The 18,019-nt window shown below is 43.5% G+C and overlaps 1 protein-coding gene across 14 annotated transcripts in view; it reads left to right on the top strand.

Annotated features, from left to right (window-relative positions):
• The window catches only part of sytl2a (synaptotagmin-like 2a), a 162,634-nt gene extending 145,451 nt beyond the window's left edge, over positions 1–17,183 (top strand). For 13 of the 14 annotated variants that reach the window (XM_038818132.1, XM_038818131.1, XM_038818130.1 and 10 more), the window contains 6 exons: positions 1,545–1,647; positions 4,640–4,801; positions 7,073–7,148; positions 7,230–7,320; positions 8,382–8,587; positions 16,450–17,183. In XM_038818132.1, coding sequence (XP_038674060.1) covers positions 1,545–1,647; positions 4,640–4,801; positions 7,073–7,148; positions 7,230–7,320; positions 8,382–8,587; positions 16,450–16,598 — 787 coding nt within the window. In that variant the 3' untranslated portion in view covers positions 16,599–17,183. Of the gene's footprint in view, positions 1–1,544; positions 1,648–4,639; positions 4,802–7,072; positions 7,150–7,229; positions 7,321–8,381; positions 8,588–16,449 lie in introns of those variants that run through there. The other variant, XR_005463175.1, reaches the window with a different exon arrangement.
• Positions 17,184–18,019: the final 836 nt, after the last annotated feature.

Here is an 18,019-nt window from a genome sequence, read left to right as displayed (position 1 = left end):
GAAACACTTGTCTGTATCTTCAGTATTAATGCATGCATTAATTCACTCATTTCATCCCTCAACTCTTCTGGACAAATGAACTCCATTAAATGTTCCCCAGTTTAATTTAAAAACACCACGTTGGCTCCCATCCTCTTTAAATGTACAAAAGCCCTTGCCCTCTTTACTGGTCACCCCAGGCCTCGTACATTCCAGTTGACTAACCTTGTCGGGGACAATCCCAGCATGCTTGCCATGCTCCACTTTCCCTCCAATTACCATATCAATCCACCCTTTTTACCATCTCCAATGACCCTATCCTCAAGAAAAATCCACCCGCTGACCTCCATTGACACCAACATGACACACTATATTGCAATATTTGTAACCAACCCGACCTGACTTTCACATACAAAATCCCACAAGCACTCCTCAAGCCATCCAAGTCCTTTATCCTTGATGAAGGCCTCCCTCTGCTACGGCATGTCAAAGTAGTGGTCCTTTGTGACTGGTCGCTGGATACACTACCCTGAACCACACATCCATGTTGTACAACACCGCTTTTGCCTTATTAGAGGCCGTTTCGCCAGCTCGGTGTCGACGTCCTAATAGATCGCGCAGTGTGCCCGTCCCAATCAATGTGCCGATTCTTTGTTGTCCGTTCCAGGACTTGCTCCTTCCTCTGAAAACTGTGAAAGCGGACGATCACCACCCGTGGTGGTTCATTCGGCCGTGGCTTCCAATTCCGAAGTGGAGAACACATTATCCCCTCCCACCAATCAAGAGAACCGCTCTGCAAAATACTTAGTTAGTCTCAGGACCTCCACTCCCTCCGGCAAGCCCACCACTCTTGAGATTCATCTGCCGCGACCTGTTCTCCAGGTCCTCAACTTTGGCCTTCTGGCTCTTAGTTCCTCTCCACCACGAGCAGCATTTTAACTTCCAATGAGGTGAGCTGGCCTTCATGCCTCAATAAGGCCTCCTCCACGCCCTTCAGTGTCTCCCCTTGTACCTTCACAGCTTTAGTCATATTGCCCAGCTGCTCTCGTATCGAGCCCAACGTCTCCTCGATGGTGTCTTTAAATGACTCTTTAATCTCCTTTCCTTGCCACTCAAATTGCCGTCCACCTGCCTTCCAAAAGTCCCCAGCTCCTGCGCAATCACCCACGCCAGCGTCTCGAATGTGATGGGTGCAGCACCCCCGCCATCTTTTCTCCCCCAGATTCCTTTGACGAGCTACCAGGGGTTTCTTTCCTGTGGCCTTTTTCGGCAAAGTTTTTGACATTCCTCTGTCAACTATCCATTCTCCACCCTAATCTGCTGGGTTGGAACACAAAAATCCCCGAAAAAGCTGACAAAAGGGTTCAAATACAAGGACCCTGGCAGGAGCCACCTTTTGTGTGACTTGCTCTCATGTTGCCACCTGAAGCCAGCCACACACCATTTCCTTTACAGAATAGCACAACATTCCCCCAAAATATTTTTAAAAATCATCCATCTTTATTACTTTGAAGATAGCGAAAATTCACCCCTTCAATAATACCTCATATGTCTTCTGTTTTTAGGTATGTGAAAAGTTACCTGCTTCCAGATAAAATTAAAATGGGTAAAAGGAAAACATCAGTGAAAAAGAAATCATTGAATCCAGTCTACAATGAAATACTAAGGGTAAGAGAGCTCATCGTTTTCTTTCCATACTCTATTGAGTTTAGCTGTGAATAACGTTTTGCCAGTCTTTTTTAATATTTGATTTTCAAATGTAAGTCAATAAATAATGAATTTAAGATTAAATTTTCAAATTCAACTTTATTAGTCTACTTACTGGTGAATGGCCCTCTATTGAAAACTTTCCAGCCTCCTGAATTAATCAATTTATTTTACTACTGAAATAATCTGAGTAAGTATCATTGTGTTACAATAGTGATAGGACACCTTATAGACATCGCACTCCAAGAAAGATACTTTGGCCTTGACAAGGTATAGTACAGCACAGTCACCAAAATGGTACCTGTCTTGAAGTTAAATTATGAGGACAGCTTGCATGAATTGTTTGTATTTGTGAGGTACTAAAAAATTATGAAGGGATGTGAAAGAGTAAATACAGAAAAACTGTTGGTAGAGTAGGCAATTAGGAAGGCAAATGGTGTGTTCCAAACGTGTCGCAGTACCAGAGTAAGAAAGTCTTTCTGCAACTATATAGGGATTTAGTAAGACCACCCTGGAATATTGTGTGGAGTTTTAATGTCCTTGCCCAAAGGAGAATTACTTGCCCTTTGAGGGGATTCAATTACGGTTCATTAGATTAATTTGTTTTTTGAGGAGAGATGTTGAGAGGTGTTGAGAAGAATGAGAGGCAAATTACACGTTTCAATAACTTTCCGAGAGGGCCTGACCGGCTCAATGCTGAAAGGTTGTTTAGGGCCAGCACGTCACACAGTGGGTAGCACTGTTGCTTCACAGCTCCAGGGTCCCAGTTTGATTCCTGGCTTGGGTCACTGTCTGTGTGGAGTCTGCACATTCTCCCCGTGTCTGCGTGGGTTTCCTCTGGGTGCTCCGGTTTCCTCCTACAAGTCCCGAAAGTTGTGCTTGTTAGGTGAATTGGACATTCTGAATTCTCCCTCTATGTACCCGAACAGGCACCGGAATGTGGTGACTAGGGGTTTTTCACAGTAACTTCATGGCAGTGTTAATGTAAGCCTACTTGTGAAAATAAAGATTATTACTATTAAGGTGGACTGAAGAGTTTTAAGAAATAGAGGACATATCCTATATTGTCAAACCCTTATCCAGAGACTGAGACCCTCTTAATTAGAGGGTTGTGAACTTTGGAATTCTCTACCTCAGTCATTGAGTATATTTAAGACTGAAGTTGAATTATTTTACACTGAAGGATATGGGGATAGGGCAGTGAATGTTAAAGTTCAGTCATAATCGTATTGAATGGCGGAGCATGCTTGAGGTGCTGTGTGGCTATGTTCATTCCCTATGCTCTTCAGCTATTTCCTCTGTTGGGTGAATTCAGACTAATCTTCAAATAAAAGCTAATTTAGTTAGGAGCGCAGTTCGGAAGCATTTTCTTCTGATGAAGGGAAGTGGAAATGGGGAGTAATTTCCCTCAAAAGGCTGTGGATGTTGTGTTCATTGAAATTTTCAAGATTGAATATCAGTGAAGCTTTGCTAGGTAAAACTATCAAGGTATATGGAACAAAGGCAGGTGCATTAAGTTGAGATACAGATCAGCCATGACCTAATAAAAACATGGACCAGGATTTAGGGACTGAATTGATATTTTGTTCCTACGGAGAATTCTACAAAGCTATTGCAAACCAGCTGTGAAGAATTAATAAGGGAGAGGAGATAAAAAGATCACCAAGAGTGCTGTTGGCACAAATACTAGTGGTCTCTGATCCCAGCTGAAATTCCAATAACAGTTCAATGTCTGATGCCTCCAGGCCAGAACCAAGATCACCCCAAAATATGTCATTGAGCTGCAGTACGCAGATGATGATGTGTGCACAGTATGCAGATGATGATGTGTGCACAGTATGCAGATGATGATGTGTGCACATACTCAGAGGCCAAGCTACAGACGGCTGTTGATGCATTCACAGAGGCATATGAGAGAATGGGCCTCAGATTAAACATCCAGAAAATAAAGGTTCACTACCAGCCCGCTCCTGCCACGCTCCCCGACCATCAAGATTCATGGTGATCCCCTGGACAATATGGATCATTTCCCATAGCTTGGGAGCCTCTTCGCAGTGTAAGCAGACATCGAAGATGCTTAAGTAAGGCGCCCTTTCCAACCAATCTGCCTTGCAGATTCAATGGGCCGAATGTCCTCCTTCTGCACTGTAAATCTATGATTACCTTAGTTCCTGCTTCCATCTGGAAATACCAAGAGAAAGAGCTGAAGTTCCTGACAAAGTTGTGCTAAGGCTTGGATCAAGGCAGAGTCTTGCACTAATCTCCTTTTCAATTTGGCCCCCTTAGTTGCTGTTGTAGGTTTCAGTCTTTGGGACTCTTTCACCCTTCAAGTGCAGTGGCAAAGGTTTTCTGGTATTGCAGCGGTATCACTACTGTCTAACTGCTTGATTTCACTCTGTTTCAGTGACAGGTTCTCTCTTTAAGTGACGGTGTCTTATCTTGACCCTGCCCTGTATGACGACTTAACCCCCACTCAGGAAAACAGGAGGGGTAGGGTTAGTGAGACTGGCAGAAGTCCTGCTCTGCTGCTACCTCTCCAAAAAGGGCAAAATCCAGCCCTTTATGTCTATTGTTCATGAAACTTCAAGGATATAGAAACAATATAAATAATCTTTTTAAATTATTATTTTTCTATGGAGCATTTTGGTCCATTATTTCTGTCATTAAGAAATATGTTATGTTATATTACGTGCTTGCCTTTTTTCTGAATTCCTGATCATCATCCGCAAATGAATTATTTTGGCTTCAGAATTGCAAATTTGAGTTACATAGGTTTGACCTAATTGGCAGGAAACGTGTAAATAGAGAAATATGAGAATGCTTCATGTTTAGCTGAATGAAACATGATTAAGTGCCTGACTAATGTCTACAAATGATCCCTCAGGAAACATACACTATAGTGATCATATGTTTATCTTTTTTTGTTTCTAATCCTTCATCTCTTGTTCCGCAGTATAAAATTGAAAAAGCGACCCTCCTGGCTCAGACCCTGAACCTTTCTGTCTGGCACAACGATACATTTGGGCGGAACAGTTTTTTAGGTGAAGTGGAAATAGAGTTGAAAAATTGGGATTGGAGCAACAAGAAAATGGACTGGTTCAACCTAAAACCAAGGGTAATTTCTAGTGAGAGCTACTGTATTAAATAGCATAAATTAAAAGGAAAACAATTGTTGGAAATTTGAAATATTAACACAGAATGCTGAAATTGCCCAATGTCTCTGTCACTGACTGTGAAGAAAAGGAAGGTAAAGTTAACATTTTGGGTATATACACCTCATTAGAAATGATGAGTAAGATGATTAAACATTTAATAAGCCAAAGAAAAGAGATAGAAAGGAACAGCTTAACTTACTCCACTCACTGAGAGGGAATAAATGTTTTGTTTGACCTGCAAAATCCTCAATGGAAAAGCTATTAAATGATACAGAAGATGAACTCGAGGAGGCAATGGAACTGTATTAAAAGAACAGAAGAATAACAAAAGAAATTACTGAACAGAATGTTCAGACCAGAACACTACAGAGTTACCAGGGAAAGTGATGAGATACTGTTTATGAATTGCTGAGAGCAGTTTTGGAGGCCATAGATGGAATGATGATGATGGGAATGGGTGGAGCTGTTAATGTGCTGACCACAAGAAGCACAGTGTTGCACTTTGGGCAGATTGAGAACGCCATAGGATTGTTCATCCAACGTGCTCAGCTTTCGCCAATGTTGAGGAAACTGCATCTGAATAAAAAAATTCTGTTTGGAACATTGAACAAAAATTTTAATGGATGGAATGTTTTGGGCTTAAACAGTGGTGCAGAACAAGGTAATGCGTTGGTCTTGTGTTGTTTAATCCATCTGAGAAATATATGCTTCATCCATTTTACAGGACACCCCAATATCCCCATCCTTAATCTTTCCTCTTCCCCACCCCATCACCAAACCCCTGGAAGAGGGGAAAAAAGGTGTTTGCCAGTTAGGGCTAGATTAAACTTCTGTCAAAAATTCCTCTCCCAACCCGCAAAGATGATCAAACAGCTTGCAGAGACACCATCCCAAATGTTTGTTATCTAATATCTTCCTTTCCTTCATCTGTGATCTTGTAGTTTTCCAGAATTGTGTTATAACATCATCTTGAAAGGCTGCAAGGATTTGATCCTTACTATTGTGTTCGGAATGACAAGGTGGTCGTCTTCCATAAGAAATAAAGTTTCAACTTATCCAGTTTCACTGTCTGCCTCAAATGGATAACCCCATCAGCTCAAAACATATCTCCATCTGCATGATGCCTTTAATGTTAAGTCTTTACCTCTCCAGAGAATCCAAACCCAAGGCACAAAGCTCATTTCTGTAGCTCAGTGTACTTATGCTGCCAGTCATCGATATTGCCCTTCCCTGTATCTTCTCCAGAGTCAAAATATTGTTAATATGGGGTCAACAGGGTACACAATACTTTAGCTGAGATCTTCGAAATACCAGTTATATTAATTTTATATTGAACACTCTAACTCAAACAATACAATCCAGGATGTGGAGATGCCAGCATTGGACTGTGGTGAGCACAGTAACAAGTCTCACAACACCAGGTTAAAGTCCAACAGGTTTGTTTCAAACACTAGCTTTCGGAGCACTGCTCCTTCTTCAGGTGAATGTTCCTCATTCACCTGAAGAAGCGGTGCTCCGAAAGCTAGTGTTTAAAACAAACCTGTTGGACTTTAATCTGGTGTTGTGAGACTTCTTACAATACAATCCAGGACTATGTTCACTTTAGCTGCAGACATTTAACTTGAGTGTTTCCTAGATTTCAACACGTGGCCACCTTTTTTTTTAACCCCATCATTTTGTACTTTCCCATACCTGGATCTGTCCCTTCTCTATGTGTTTGTTGCCGTCACATGAATGAGCGGCTATAAATAGGGGAAACAGAGTTGGGGAGGAATTGATTTGATTGGCAATAAGCCTGCATTGTAGATGACAGAAGCTGACGAGGCAAAGCTGAAGACAATTGGAACCTTGATAATTTTTAGAGAGTGAAGGAGGAGTAAGAGAAATGGGCAGATATGGTGTACGTAGAGAAATCCAGAAAGTGAAAAGCCAAAGGTACCAAAGTGAGGGATGGGTGGAAATTGGAAGGATAATTAAGGAAATTCTCGAGAATAAATGTATAAAAAGGAAGCAGAACTTATGTTATTCCTATTGTAACAGAAAGAAATCTAGAAGGGGACTTAACTTCTATAAGATCAGAGTGTCACACCTTCTGATGAAACTATTTGCATGCATAGTAGGTTTTAATAAATTAGATGCTTATTAAAATAAACAGATTTGCTATGTTATGGCAAAAATATTGCCAACAAAGCATTCACTAAATGATTTTTCTTGCTCGTAACCTTTTGCAGACACTTAGAGTTAACAGACTGGAAGACAAAGGTAGCTTAAAAGTGGCGATCCGCTACATTCCTCAGGGACACGGAGGTATTTTTTCCTTCATATTTAGTCATAATTTCTGGTTATTTCATGTTGTACCATCATGCTAATTGATATTTCTCCACACAGGAAAAAAAACAGGAGAAGTTCACATTTGGGTGAAGGAAGCCAGTAATTTACCACAGATTAGGCCAAATCGTTTGGATTCATTTGTTAAATGGTAATAGGATTACGTTACTACTTTACTCCACACACAACTTGATATACATTTCCATGTTATACTTCACTATGAGTAGAATCTCCCAAATATGGCAAAGTGACGAGTTCGGACTTCAAACCTGCATGTTACTCTCCAAAAACAGTCAAGTTTTCTGACTAGATCTCCTGACACTCCTAACAAAATAAAATCGGGGGGAGGGGGGGATTGCTCCGACACTCTTGCAGGGCCTGATGGAGCTGGCAAACCTGGCTCCACAGAGGTCGGACAACATCTTTAAAGAGCACCCCATTCTGCAAGAAAGATCACCCCCCCCCCCCCCCCCCCCCCCCCACAGCCATGGGGACCCCATCCCCCACGGATGTTTTGGGGCACTCTAGTTCTTTACCTGTTACATCACTTTACAATTCTTTCAAAACCTACCACTCTGTCCATGCATGATGTAATTTCCTGTAACCCTTCTCCAAACTCCAGTCTCTTTCACACATACTTTGCTACATTAGAGATTCTCTGCAAATACCAGTTGATTGTCTAGTAAAACCCCTTTCCTAATAATAATATTCTCAGGTTTGTCCAAGACACAGTAGTTGCAGTAATGGTTAAAGTACTCTTAACTATTGAGCTGGCAGATCAGCTGTGCAATGCCAGCATCATTTGGTAACATGAGGACTGTAAACTAAACAAAACATTATAATGTCTTTTCATGTGGGCCTTGCATTATTTTCCGAAATCCTTGCCAATAATTGAAAGTGTAAGTAATTCAGAATCCAGCAATATTTTGTGTTGAGTTCTCCAATTTTTGTATTAAATATTTACTATTTTCAATTTTATTTTATCTTTATTTCTTTAACTATTTAGCAGCAGTATCTTACCCCTGAACCACATAAATAATATTTAATGCTTAATGTTCTGACTTGGTAACAACAAAGTTGAAGTTCTTGTCCGTGTCCTAGGGGACACATGTGGCAAAGTCAATTATTTTCTTTTCAGTGAACTTAGGTTTTTGAGATTGGAGAAACTTTTTTGAGTCTGCTATAAATGCATCTGTTTCTTTCTCCTGCAAGCTTCATTCTTCCAGACACGAGCAGAAAAAGTCGTCAGTCGACTCGCGTTGTTAAGAAGAACAGAAATCCCGTATTTAATCACACCATGGTTTATGACGGCTTCAGGCCTGAAGATCTTAAGGATGCATGTGTTGAACTTTCAGTCTGGGACCGTGACAAACTGCGGCACCATTTTCTTGGAGGACTAAGGATCGGCCTTGGCACAGGTAATAAATAGCCTCTGAGACAAAACAGCTGAAAATAAAAGATTGAATTTCACTGTAATCTACTGCAGTTTTTTAAAAAAATAATTTTTATTCAAATTTTCAACAAATTTTAACCAACAACACTGGGGGGAAAAAAGAGAAAAAACAGTAACCCCCACCCCCCCAAATACAGAAGCAATAAATTACCAAAAATAATAGTTAAATAACATGGAAACAAATACACATACCCAGTAAAGAACCCACCCCCCGCCCCCCGGGTTGCTGCTGAAATTGACCACCCCCTAATGCTCCGCCAGGAAGTCTAGAAACGGCTGCCACCGCCGGAAGAACCCTTGCACTGACCCCCTTAGGGCAAACTTGACCCCCTCCAGTTTGATAAACCCAGCCATATCATTGATCCAGGATTCTGCGCTCGGGGGCTTTGCATCCTTCCACTGCAAAAGAATCCTGCACCGGGCTACCAGGGACGCAAAGGCCAGAATACCGACCTCTTTTGCCTCCTGCACTCCTGGCTCCGATGCCACCCCAAAAATAGTGGACCCGCAGCTCGGTTCCACCCTGGAACCAACCACCCTTGACAACGTCTCCGCGACGCCCCTCCAAAAGCCCTCCAGTGCAGGGCACACCCAAAACATATGGGTGTGGTTTGCCGGGCTCCCCAAACACCTGACACACCTGTCCTCTCCCCCAAAGAGCCGGCTCAGCTTTGTCCCTGACATGAGCATAGGCGGTGTGAAAAATTGGGGGGGGGGGGGGGGGGGGGTCATACCGGGTGAGGTGTATGCAAGAGGTGTTTTCAAGGATGGTAGGGTGCAGTCTGGGAGGGGGAGAGGGGTTTCATGGCAACAGTGGGATGGGGGGGGGGGGGGGGGGGGGGGGGGCAAGCCCAGAAGGCAGGGCCTGAAGTTGTGATGATGGCAGATAGGAGGGGCGGGGTTGCGATGAGAGACCACTGGTCAGGATAGTTACGTGGAACACGAGGGGTTTGGGGGGGCCAGAGAAGAGGTCATGGGTGTTTGCGCACCTAAAAAGCTTAAAGGCTGATGTTGTTATGCTGAAGAGCACTCATCGGAGTGTGAAAGATCAGGTGAGGCTCGGGAAGTGCTGGACAAGCCAAGCATTTCATTCAGGGTTTGACAGCAAGTAGTGGTTTTGGTTGGTAAGAGAGTGAGGTTCCAGATGGAGAAGGTGGCGGCCGAACAGTGGGGTAGATATGCGATAGTAACAGGGGCATTGGAGGCGAGGTCGGTGGCATTGTGAAGTGTGTATGGCCCAAACTAGGATGATGCAGGGTTTGTGAGAAAGGTTCTTTGCCATTCTGGACTTGGATTCACATGAACTAATAGTGGGATGGGATTGGAACTTGGTGCAATAGACACGGTTGGATAGGTCACAGCCGCGCTCGCTCGCCCAGTTGGGGTGGGGGAGGGCGAAGGTGCTGACTGGGTTTATGAGAGAGATGCGAGGGGTGGACCCATGGATCTCCTTGTTGTTAAAGAAAGATGAGGACCCAACGGAGTGTGGGTTGTACAGGCCTACATCGCTACTGAATGTTGATGCAAAGAACTTGGCGGCTAGGTTGGAGGGGTACCTCCCGAGGGTGATGGGGGAGGGTTACACGGGGTTTGTGAAAGGAAGGCAGCTATTCTCAAATATTAGGACGGTATTAAATGTAATTATGACGCGGCTGAGGGAAAGGAGACAGAGGTAGGTAGTGGTTGCGTTGGACGCAGAAAAGCATTTGATCGAGTGGAGTTGGAAGTATTTGATTTGTAGCTCTTGAGGTTTGGGATGAGGCCAAGATTCACGGAGTGGTTACGGCTATTATATAAGGAACCTACGGTGAGTGTCCGCACAAACAATATGCGTTAGGGGTACTTGGTTCTGGAAGGGGTGTCCTTTGCCCCCTTTGTTACTTGCATTAGTGATCGAGCCTTTGGCCATCGCTTTAAGGAGCTCGGGACTGTGGAAGGAATAGTACGAGGGGAGGGGAGGCTGTGGAACATAGGGTGTCTCTGTACTCAGACAATTTATTGTTTTATATATATATATCAGAGCTGAGTGCGTTGATGGGAACATAATGGAACTTCTCCGAACTTTTGGGTCTTTTTTCAGGATATAAGTTAAACCTCAAAGAGTGAATACTTTGTGGTTCCCAACCGGGAATGGGGGTGGGAGTGGGAGGGTTGTCATTCCACAGGGTGGCAACCCACTTCAGGTAGTTGGGGGTGCAGGTGCACAGGACTGGAGGGGAGGCGGGCTCCGTAAGTACAATTTTATTAGCTTGGCTGGGAGGATGAAAGCAGATTTAGCAAGGTGGGATAGCCTCCCTCTGTCACTGGCAGGTCGGATGCAGGCGATTAAAATGAATGTGCTGCCACGAATTTTGATTCTATTTCAGTGCCCTCTGGTCTTTTTGTCAAAGGCTTTTTTTTAAGGAAGTGGACAAACTGATCACCTCATTTATTTGGGGGAAAGATAGCCAGGGCTAGAAGGCGGTCCTGAAGAGAGGACTGCAGGCAGAGGGACTGGGCTTTCCGAATTTATTATATTACTATTGGGTGGCAAATGCCAAAAAAGTGAGGATTTGGGTGTGGGGGGAGGGGAGGGATGGAGAGTCCCTGTGGGTTAGAATGGAGGAGGGTGTGTGCAGGGGGTCGGGTTGAGGGCATTGATAACAGCACCGCTCCCAATGGCCCTGGGTCAGTACTCTGGAAGTCCGGTGGTGGTGGATTTGGAGGCAGTTGAGGCAGCACTTTAACCTGGGGGCTGGGTCAGGGGAGATGCTGATTAGGGGGAACCATAGATTGAGCCAGGGAAGCTGGACGGGAGGTTTTGGTGATGGGAAGAGAGGGGGCTCAGGTATTAAAAGACCTGTTCTTTGGGGAAAGTTTTGCAAGGTTGGAAGAGTTGGGGGAGAAATATGGACTGGGGCAGGGGGAAGGGTTTAGGTACCTGCAGCTCCATGACTTTGCTCAGAAGAAGGTTCAGAACTTCCCGATAGTGCCAACCCCCTTATTGTTGGAAGAGGTATTGATGGCAGGGGGAAGGGGGTGAAGTCAGCCATCTTTCTGAGGATTTTGGTGGATGACGGGGTGTCCGTGGAGGTGATCAAAGCCAAGTGGGAGGAAGAGTTGGGGGAGGTTATGGAAGATGGGCTGTGGTGTGAGGTGCTCCGGGGGGATGAATGCCTCCACCTCGTGCGCGAGGTTGGAGCTGATATAGCTGAAGGTTGTGCATAGGGCGCACCTGGCGATTGGTGAGGATGAGCCGACTCTTTCAGAGAGTGGAGGATGTATGTGAGCGCTGTGGAAGGAGCCCCGCAAACCATGTATGTTTTGGTCCAGTCTGAAGCTGGAGAAGTGTTGGAGGGAGGTTTTCAGTGTCATCTCCGGGTTAGTGGACGTGAATCTGGAACCAGGGCCCCTGGAAGCCATTTTCGGGGTGTCAGACCAGCCCGGGCAGGTGAGGGGTAGATGTTTTAGCCTTCGCCTCGCTGATTGTCCGCAGGCGTGTCCAGTTGGGGTGGAGGTCAGCTTCTCTGCCCTGTGCCTTAGCTTGGCGGGGGGAATGTACTGGAATTTCTGACTCTCGTGAAGATGAAGTTTGAGCTGAGGGGGATGAAGGATGGAAGGGTTCTACAATTCCTGGGGACAGTTTATTATGCATTTTCGAGAATTGGTTGCCATCGAACATTGTGTTGGGTGGGGGGGAAGATTGTTGTTCTTGATTACACTGTTTACTAATTGACTTAATTTTCTTTTCTCCTTGGAATGGGGGATATTTTGGTCTGTATACTGAATGGGATGCTGTTTGGGGGATTGGTATTATTTGTTTTTGTTTGGTTTCTTTTGTTGTTTATTTAATGAAAATTAGGAAAACAAGATGACACCAAGACTGTATTAATAAATTATATTGGCACTAAGGACCAAAATGTTGAATCGATCTGGGTGGAAATAAAAAACAAGGGAAAAAACTCGTTGGTAGGAGTAATTTGCAGGCCCCAAGCAATACTTCCAATGTGGGGCATAGTATAAATGAAGAAATAATGAGGGCTTGTGAGAAGGGCACAACAGTAATCATGGGTGATGTTAACATGCACATTGGCTAGATTAATCAAATTGGCACGGTCGGCTTGAGGGGGATTTCAGAGAGTGTATGAGGGATTGTTTCTTGGAGCAATATGTTGTGGAGCCAACCAGGAAGTAGGCTATTTTAGATTTAGTATTATGTCATGAAGAAGGGTTGATCAATAGTCTTGGCATTAAGGATCCTCTTTGAAGGAGTGATCACACCATGCTAGAATTTCAAATTCCGATTGAGCGAGAGAAGACAGTGTACCATACTAGAGGTTTAGCGTTGGGCAGAGGCAATTATACAGGCCTGAGGGAGTTGGCCTAAGTCGGCTGGGTATAGATAATTGAGGGTAGGACAGTTGAGGAACAATGGCGGATGTTCAGGAAGATATTAAATACATCTCAATTAAAGTATATTCATGAGATGAAGAGGAATTGTAAAAGGGCTAAACTTGTAAAAAGAAGTCAAGGAAGACATAAAGACAAAAACTAGGGCATACCATACAGCAAAAGCTAGTGGTAAGCTGGAGGATTGGGAGAACTTTAAGGTTCAACAAAAGGCGATGAAAAATAAAATCAAGAGCAAAGGTGAACTATGAAAGGAAACTAGCAGAAACATGAACACTGATACCAAAAACATTTAGAAGTATGTAAAGAGAATAGGTAAAGTAAATGTTGGTCCTTTAGAGGACGATACTGGTGAGGGAAGAAATGGGGGAACACAGATGGCAGACACATTCAACCAATATTTTGTCTCTGTCTTCACGATAGAGGATAACAAAAATGTTTAAAAATCTGAAGTTAATGCAGAGGAACGTGGATGCAATAACCATCACTAGGGAGACGGTATTGAATAAACTAATGGGATTAAAGGCAGATAAGTCTCCAGGACCTGATGGCCTGCATCCTGGGTTATAAAGGGAGGTGGCAGTGGAGATAGTAGATGCATTGGTGATAATATTTCAAAATTCCCTGTATTCTGGAAGCGTCCCGGTGGATTGGAAACCCACTAATGTGACGCCCCTATTCAAAAGGGGAGAGAGGCAAAAAGTAAGAAACTATAGACTGGTTAGCTTGACCTCTGGTAAAGAAGTTGCTGGAATCAATCATTAAGGATGTGATGACTGAACATTTGGAAAGATAAAGCTCAATCAGCCATTGTCAGCATAGGTTTTTGAAGGATAAGTCATGCTTGACAAACTTGCTTGAGTTCTTTGAGGACCAGCGAGGTGGATAATGGGGAACTAGACTTCTAGAAGGCGTTTGACAAGGTGCCGCATAAAAGACTGATCCCGAAGGCGAGGTCGAAGGGGACTGGCAGTAGAGTAGTAGCTTGGATTGACGATTGGCTGACTGACCGAAAGCAGAGGGTCAGGATAAATGGATCCTTCTCTGGATGACGAACCTTAACCAGCGGGCTGCCGCAGGGGTCAGTCCTCGGACCTGAACTTTTTACAATCTATCTAAATGACTTGTAAGCAGGGACAGGATGTAAAATAGCAAAATTTGGGGATGATACTAAAATAGGTGGGAAAGCAGGCAGTGAAGAGGACGTTTTACAGACCGATATAGATAGACTAGGAGATTGGGCGGGCCAGAATTTGGCAGATGGAATTTATGTGGATAAGTGTGAGGTTATCCATTTTGGCAGAAAAAATAGAAAGGCAAATTATTATCTAAATGAAAAGCAGATCCAAAATGCGTCTGGGCAGAGGGATCTGGGTGACTTTGTTCATGAGTCACAGAAATGCCGGTACAGCATGTAATTAAAAAGGTAAATGGAATGTTAGCGTTTATTGTAAAAGGACTGGAGTATAAAAGTAGAGAAGTGTTCTTACAGTTGTATAGGGTGTTGGTGAGACCACATTTGGAATGTTGTGTCCAGTTTTGCTCTCCTTATTTGAGGAAGGATTGGAGGTAGTTCAGAGGAGGTTCACCAGATTGATTCTCGAATGAAAGGGTTGACGTATGAGGAGAGATTGAACAGTTTGGACTTGTACTCACTAGAGTTGAGAAGGATGAGAGGGGATCTGATCAGGTATATAAAATACTAAAAGGGACTCATAAAGTAAACGTAGGCCAAATGTTCCCCCTTGTGGGACAATCCAAAATGAGAGGTCACAGATATACGGCACGATTCAACTAATTGGGAATGAAGTCCCATCGCGAGTGCCGAGAAACATCGAGGCTTTTCATCGAGGCTCACGTTGCATAAGGAGCCTTAGCTGGGAATATGTGGCTAAGGCCCCACATAGTCCCGTTTTGTACACTTGAGGAGCTCTGCTCGCTGGAACTCCCCAGTGTAGCGGGAGACGGAACGCCATTTTAAATGGCTGGCTGATCTCTTGAGGCCCCTGAAGTGACCCCTCCTCCCCCCCCGAAGACACAGAGGGTCCCCGATCATATGCACGCACAAAATGCCAGCTGTGCACCTTGGTCAGGGTGCCAGGATGTGTGCTGGGCTCGCGCTGCCAGGGTGCCCAAGTGGCACAAGAAGTACCAGGACACTGCCCTGCCAAAAGGGCATGCAGATGGGGCCCCCGATCTCCTGGGAGACCACCACATATGCTGTTCCATCTGGTCCCCCTTTGTGGAGGTCCCGGCGTTGTGAGCTGGATAATCCCGGGAGCGAGGTCTCGGCGATGCTGTGCCACAGTGAGCTGACTTTCGGGCGCAGAGTGGCAATTGGATCGTGCCTATAGGTTGAGGGGTGGTAGATTTAAAACTGAGATGAGGAGGAACGACTTCTTGCAGAGGGTAGTGAATTTGTGGAACTACCTGTCCCATAGTGCGGCGATGTCTGAGTCATTAAATGGTTTTAAGAAGGAGATGGATGTATTTTTGATTTTCAAAAAAATAGGTTAAAGGGATACGGGGAATGGGTAGATAGATGGATTTGAGACCAGGAAGAGATCAGCCATGATCTGATTGAATGGCAGAGCAGCCTACATCTGCTCCTTGTTCTTCTGTTCCTGTTTGGTTGTGTAATGAACACATTGCCCTTGGATACCAACTCCTAGGGTGAGATTCAAACCACTGCTTCTGACTCAGAGGCAGGGACGTTACCATTGCACCATGAGACCTCCATGAGACTTGCATTTGTATAGCACTTTTCACCAACACTGTAGAGCCAATGAAGTAATTTTGAAGTACGGTCACTGCTGTAATGTAGTAAACACAACAGCCAGGTGTTGCGTAGTAAACTCCTACAAACAGATGGTGTTTCTTTCGTGAGGTTGAATGATGGATAAATAATGGTCAAGACACCAGGGATAATTTTTCTGCTCTTCAAAATAGGGCTATTCAATCTTTTCCATCACCTAAGCAGGCACATGGAGCCTCGGTTTAACATCTACTTGGAAGGACTCTACTCTGTATTCCCTCAGTACTGCATTGGAGTGTCCGCCTTGCTTTTTGTGCTCAAGTCCTAGAATGGGTTTTGAAACCAGACCAACTGTGACCTGGCTAACCCTGAATGTTTCCATTCTATCTTGTCCCTTGTTCAGCCACCATAATCATCTATTCTGAAGTTGTTTATCTTGTCATGTCTCTCCCAACTCAAATTTTGTGCATCCCACTATAATAATCTTAATTTTCTCCTTCCGGTGACATTTGCTTCTATTTATTTCATGTAAAGTCTCAACGGGAGGAGTTCTATGAAAGTGCTGTATCATTGTTGTCCCAATAAGTGGGGCAATCCTATTTTAGTCGTGTCATTAATATGAAGTGTGTTTTTAAACAAAGTTAAACTATAATATCCCATTAACCATTATTTTTATTGTATAGGTAAGAGTTATGGACTGGCAGTAGACTGGATGGATTCTACAGAAGAAGAAGTATCTGTATGGGATAAAATGATTACCCATCCAACTGTTTGGATCGAGAATGTGCTTCCTCTGAGAATGTTAATGCTAAGCAAAATGTCAGCAAACTAAATGAACATTTTATACGATTGACAAGAGTAGTTTTATAAATTGGTACATCAAAAATCTTACTATTTCTGGTAATGTGTATTTTTTTTGTGGCCAGTTATTTACCAAATGCAGTTTATTAAAGGAAAAGCCAAAGCTCTATGTTGCTATCTGAAATTAAAATTTTCAATACTGGGATATAATATTTCAGTTTGAATGGACTTTAAAATTGAAGATTCAAATTAACTTCTTCGGTCAGATGCCACTTTATTATATTGATGCTGCAAAACATTTAGCTACTAACAAACCAATCTTTATTTTGTTTATATACACAATGGGGGGGGGGGGGGGGATCTATGTTTACTTTGTTTATATACTATGTGAACCTAAATATCAACGGGGAGGAAATCTATGCAGTGATTGTTTTCTAAGTGATACAATATAAAAGTGTCTTGAACAATTCTCAAATTGATTATGAAGTTAGGAAAGTATTAATAGCAAATGAAGAAAAGTTTTAAACCTTCTTCATGAACTGTTGCAAATGCATCACTGCAGACTGAACCATGTAACAATGTAATAATAAAGACAGAAACAATTGTTGATTTATTATTTAAGTGAGCATTACATATGAACTGATTGTCAAATGGTGGTAATGCATGTGGCTTTTTTAATCGTTCAGGAGACGTGAGCGTCGCAGGCTGCCCATCTCTAATTGCCCTTGATGGGGCAGAATCAACCACATTTCTGTGGGTCTGGAGTCACATGTAGTCTAGACCTGGTAAGGGCAGCATATTTCCTTCCCTAAAGGACATTAGTGAACCATATCGGTTTTTATGACAATCGTTTCATGGTCACCATTAGACTTCTAATTCCAGATTTTCATTGAATTCAAATTTCACCAACTGCAGTGCGATTTGAACCTGGGTCCCCAGAGCGTTACTCTGGGTCTCTGGTTTATTAGTCCAGTGACAATACCACTACACCACCGCCTCCCCATAAGTGCTCATGCAACAGATGCAGTTCATCTATATTATGGAAGCTTTCATCTGTAATTCTCATGCAAGGCATGTTTGCAATTTCTGTTTTTTTTCTCTCTCTCTCCTGTCTTCTCTTTCTTCTTCTGTTCTCTCTCTCTTGTCTTCTTTCTTCTTCTGTTCTCTTTCTCTCTTTCTCATCCCCACCCCCACGTTTCCCAATGTCAGGAACGTCATGATAAATTTGCATACCCTGGAATCCTACCCTCCTGTCATATTTAACTCCCATGATGATATCATGCACAACTGGAATCAATAAGTGTGCACCTTGTGAGCAGAACTCTGAGGGAAGCTCGGAGGTGAGTGTACTTGAGCTGGAGCAGCACCATGTCTTGTGGGTGGAGCAGAGTTACAGACAACTCTACACACCAGTTTTTTCATTACTGCCTTGTGGTGCTGGGATGTGAATTT

This window comes from Scyliorhinus canicula, chromosome 14 (genome assembly GCF_902713615.1).
Source record: "Scyliorhinus canicula chromosome 14, sScyCan1.1, whole genome shotgun sequence".
In the NCBI taxonomy this organism is placed as follows: Eukaryota; Metazoa; Chordata; class Chondrichthyes; order Carcharhiniformes; family Scyliorhinidae; genus Scyliorhinus; species Scyliorhinus canicula.
The sequence above is the reverse complement of the archived record's forward strand: the minus strand, read 5'-3'. Positions and strand labels throughout refer to the sequence as shown.